We start from the raw sequence: 3,351 nt of genomic DNA, 5'->3' as shown, positions 1-3,351 counted from the left end.
AAAAACCCAAAGTAATGTTATGTAATTTATTGAAATTAAAAAAAGGAACATGTATATATGCATAATATATATAGTATACATATGTCATATAAAAGGTAATTACAGTGCCTTTTCAGTAGATTTTGTAAAAAAAATAAAAGATTATTACTACTGGTATACAATAATATACACAAAAATACATAAAGCCAATTATACAATATAGTAGGTACATGAGTTTATTATACATACTATGAGGTATTGTTTTATTTATGTTTATATAAGTTAGTTATCAATTTATCAATTTGATTTAATAATCATAATTAAAGAAATTTACATGACACTAGTATGTGTTATTATTACAGAAACAGAATTTAGAATATAGTTACAGCAGTACCCACAGTATACCTCAAAATAGATATGCAGCTTGTGTAAAAAGAATAGCTATGAATATCAATTAATATATTATGTTTTATTTATCATAATTTTTTTACAATTTTATGGTACAATGCCTTAATTATATTGATTTTTTTATATCGGCATAATAGAGTAAACATTAAATGAAAATTCAATAATAATATCACATAACAGCATTGTGTGTAGGCAGGTTATTCAACTAATGTGTCCAAGGAAAATATTAAAACAAATAAAAGTTATTAAAATTGAATCATTTTAAATTGAGCAGCATTATTGGTTCATAAGTCACAAAATGAAATGTTATATTATTGTATTGTATATAATGAATATTAATGAAAATACAATTTACCAACAACATCTATCACATATACAGAATAACACTTAAGGTAACATTACTGAGATTGATGCAGCTTTAAAATGATTTTGGTTGACTGTTGGACAATGTTAATACCATTTTTATCATAATTATTATCTAACACAATAATGATAGATGGAATGTAATTGAGAAGTCAACAATTAAAATTATAAGTTAAATTCAATTACTTTTCAATTTCATCCCCATTCCAAATTTCCTAGGTAGCTGCGTCATGGCCCTTGTAGACGTATTTATACAAATACATTAGGCTCTTCACAGTAGAGCACACCTCAACGTTTATGTGGGCATCATACTTGACCAGCAAGTATGGGTTGTATGGTACAACAAACTCATTTTCAACAGGATGACCTCTGACGTTGACCACAAGTCCATTGTTCGGTCTACGATAAGTCGGGTAACCACCTTCAGAAATGTATACAGTCTCCTCGTTGTATTCTTTGGGATATTTCTTCGTACAACTGTTGTCCACCATATACGGACTGTTGCGGTCGAGTGGTCCACACGAACCATGAATCATGTGCGATTTCACACTGTCGAGTTGGCGCCTTTCGGATGCAGGGTCAGGCCAGTAGGCACACACAACACTGTCGACGTCTTCAGCAGTTAGTAACTTGCTGTTCTCATCCAAGATGATTAGTATATGTGCGTGTGGGAGACCACGTTTTTGAAACTCAATAGTGTAAACATAAGCATCTATAACAAACAACTTATTAACCGTGATGTCACGCATTAGCTCCTTCAGTTTTGCGTGAAACACCCGTGCAACCAAATCAGGCCTGTTGGTTGAAGGCAACCGGAATGTTATTTACTATCTCTGGCCACCTAGGGTTACACGTAAATGTTATGAATAAGTCCAGCTTTCCGTACTTACGCACAAGGGACATTGCGACGTGGTAACATTGTTTCATGTGCCTAGGACCACCTAGAAACGTCGAAGGCAGAATTGTCCTGCGGCCGACCGGATCGATTTCGTCCAGGCGGAGCTGTTGGTTAATATGGTCCAGAAGGCCTTGATAAGCGTCAACAAAGAGTGCTTTCTGGTTGTCTCGGATGTAACGTAGATCGTTCGCTTCCAACGTACTGATCACATATGTACTGCTGTAACAAAAAACCACCTGCTTGTAATAAACTAAACGTATGGCCTTCATTCCCATTGCTATTGGTTCCTGTGTATCTGATGGCCAAGCGAGAAGGAGCAAACTCTGATAGAGTTCCGAACACGCTCCGATATTCTGAAAGTTGATATTCTTAAGTTGTAATGCCAGCCGATTTCTCCATGTGGTAAGAGCATTGGATACAGCATTGAATCTGCATGAGGTGAGCCAGCTGATATGCTTTGCATCCGGTGATTTGGGTCAACTGGGTTTGAGTCATAGATGACCAGATCGAGATTCCCTGGTGGTAGACCATCTTCACCAACAAAGACATCTGCTACCTCGTTCACATGAGCAGCTGGTTGATTGTATCGCCGTGGGTCATTGTTCGGGTCGGCGACGATGTGCATGGTCACCCTTTTCGGTTGCAACATTGGATTGGCTGCAGCAGCATCTTGTTCCCTTTGCCATACTTGTCGCATGTTTCTGTAAGAAAATAATATTGTATTATTATTAAAGCCGCATGATGTATCCACATGTGTATACAGTAGAAGGATAAAGAATAAAATATACTATCCATAGGCGAGTGCAATCTGATAAATATTACAGCACAGTATATTTTATGTAATCCGGAAATGTACAGATACTGTTAAAGCCATATTACTAAGCACACATACTGTTAACTATGAAATGCAATTTTGCATAGAAGTATTAAGTATAAATGTCGCTTGGGTGCAATGCACATTGTAATAGGAATGTACACAGAAAAGGTAAAATCAATATATATGTGTATCGTTATATACATGTGGTATATATATATTTATAGTATACTTAATATGAAATTGTAAGGAGCTGTTGGAGTTTAATCTTAACGTTTAAACTTGAAATAGGTCATTTAATGAGTGAGTAGTAATTAAAATGTAGACTATAGATATTTAAACTAAAATTTTGCACTACTTTCTACATGAATGTGTATTCAATGCAATATTAACTTAAGTTATTCGTTACGTCATATAATAATATGTATAAGTGTAATACCTATACTAATGTAATGTGTGTTCAATACACTACAACTTGAAGTAATATTTTGATTTGATTTTACAACTATAGTTTGTTAATGAGTGTGATGCACGCATTTTGCTAGATTATGTATATGTTAATAATTTAAAGTAATATATTTTACTCGAAAGCCACTACAAATGGATTGATTTGCCGTAACAGTCTGTCTAAGTTTGCAAGCAAGTTCTCCAATAGTGGTCGTTCGGGCTCAGATCAGTGGAGAAAGCCGCAAATGCCAGAGTGTTGTTGTACCGGCGGATTTCTTTCCGAAAGTGTTTTGCTACCTGCGAATCATCAACCAACAAACGAATTAATAACTCTGGTGGTGGACCCAAAACACGGTCTCCTGTAACAGCCATTTGACCGTTATTGCAACACGTAGAAAAATGCCCGGTTGAAGTACGCTCGCTTAGAAATGGCGGGCACCAC

The 3,351-nt window shown here is 35.4% G+C and overlaps 1 protein-coding gene across 1 annotated transcript; it reads right to left on the bottom strand.

The window, feature by feature from the left end:
• Positions 1-965: 965 nt before the first annotated feature.
• On the bottom strand, positions 966-1,499 carry LOC111029886. Its single transcript, XM_022309120.1, has one exon. It carries the CDS (start codon positions 1,497-1,499, stop codon positions 966-968), a length of 534 nt encoding a protein of 177 aa, XP_022164812.1.
• Between the last annotated feature and the right edge of the window lie 1,852 nt (positions 1,500-3,351).

This window comes from Myzus persicae, unplaced genomic scaffold, assembly GCF_001856785.1.
Source record: "Myzus persicae strain clone G006 unplaced genomic scaffold, MPER_G0061.0, whole genome shotgun sequence".
Lineage (NCBI taxonomy): Eukaryota > Metazoa > Arthropoda > Insecta > Hemiptera > Aphididae > Myzus > Myzus persicae.
This window is presented reverse-complemented; position numbering and strand designations above follow the sequence as displayed.

Excerpts from the sequence above, each read along its gene's own strand:
- LOC111029886 (XM_022309120.1), bottom strand. The coding sequence starts at position 1,499 with ATGCGTGACATCACGGTTAATAAGTTGTTTGTTATAGATGCTTATGTT.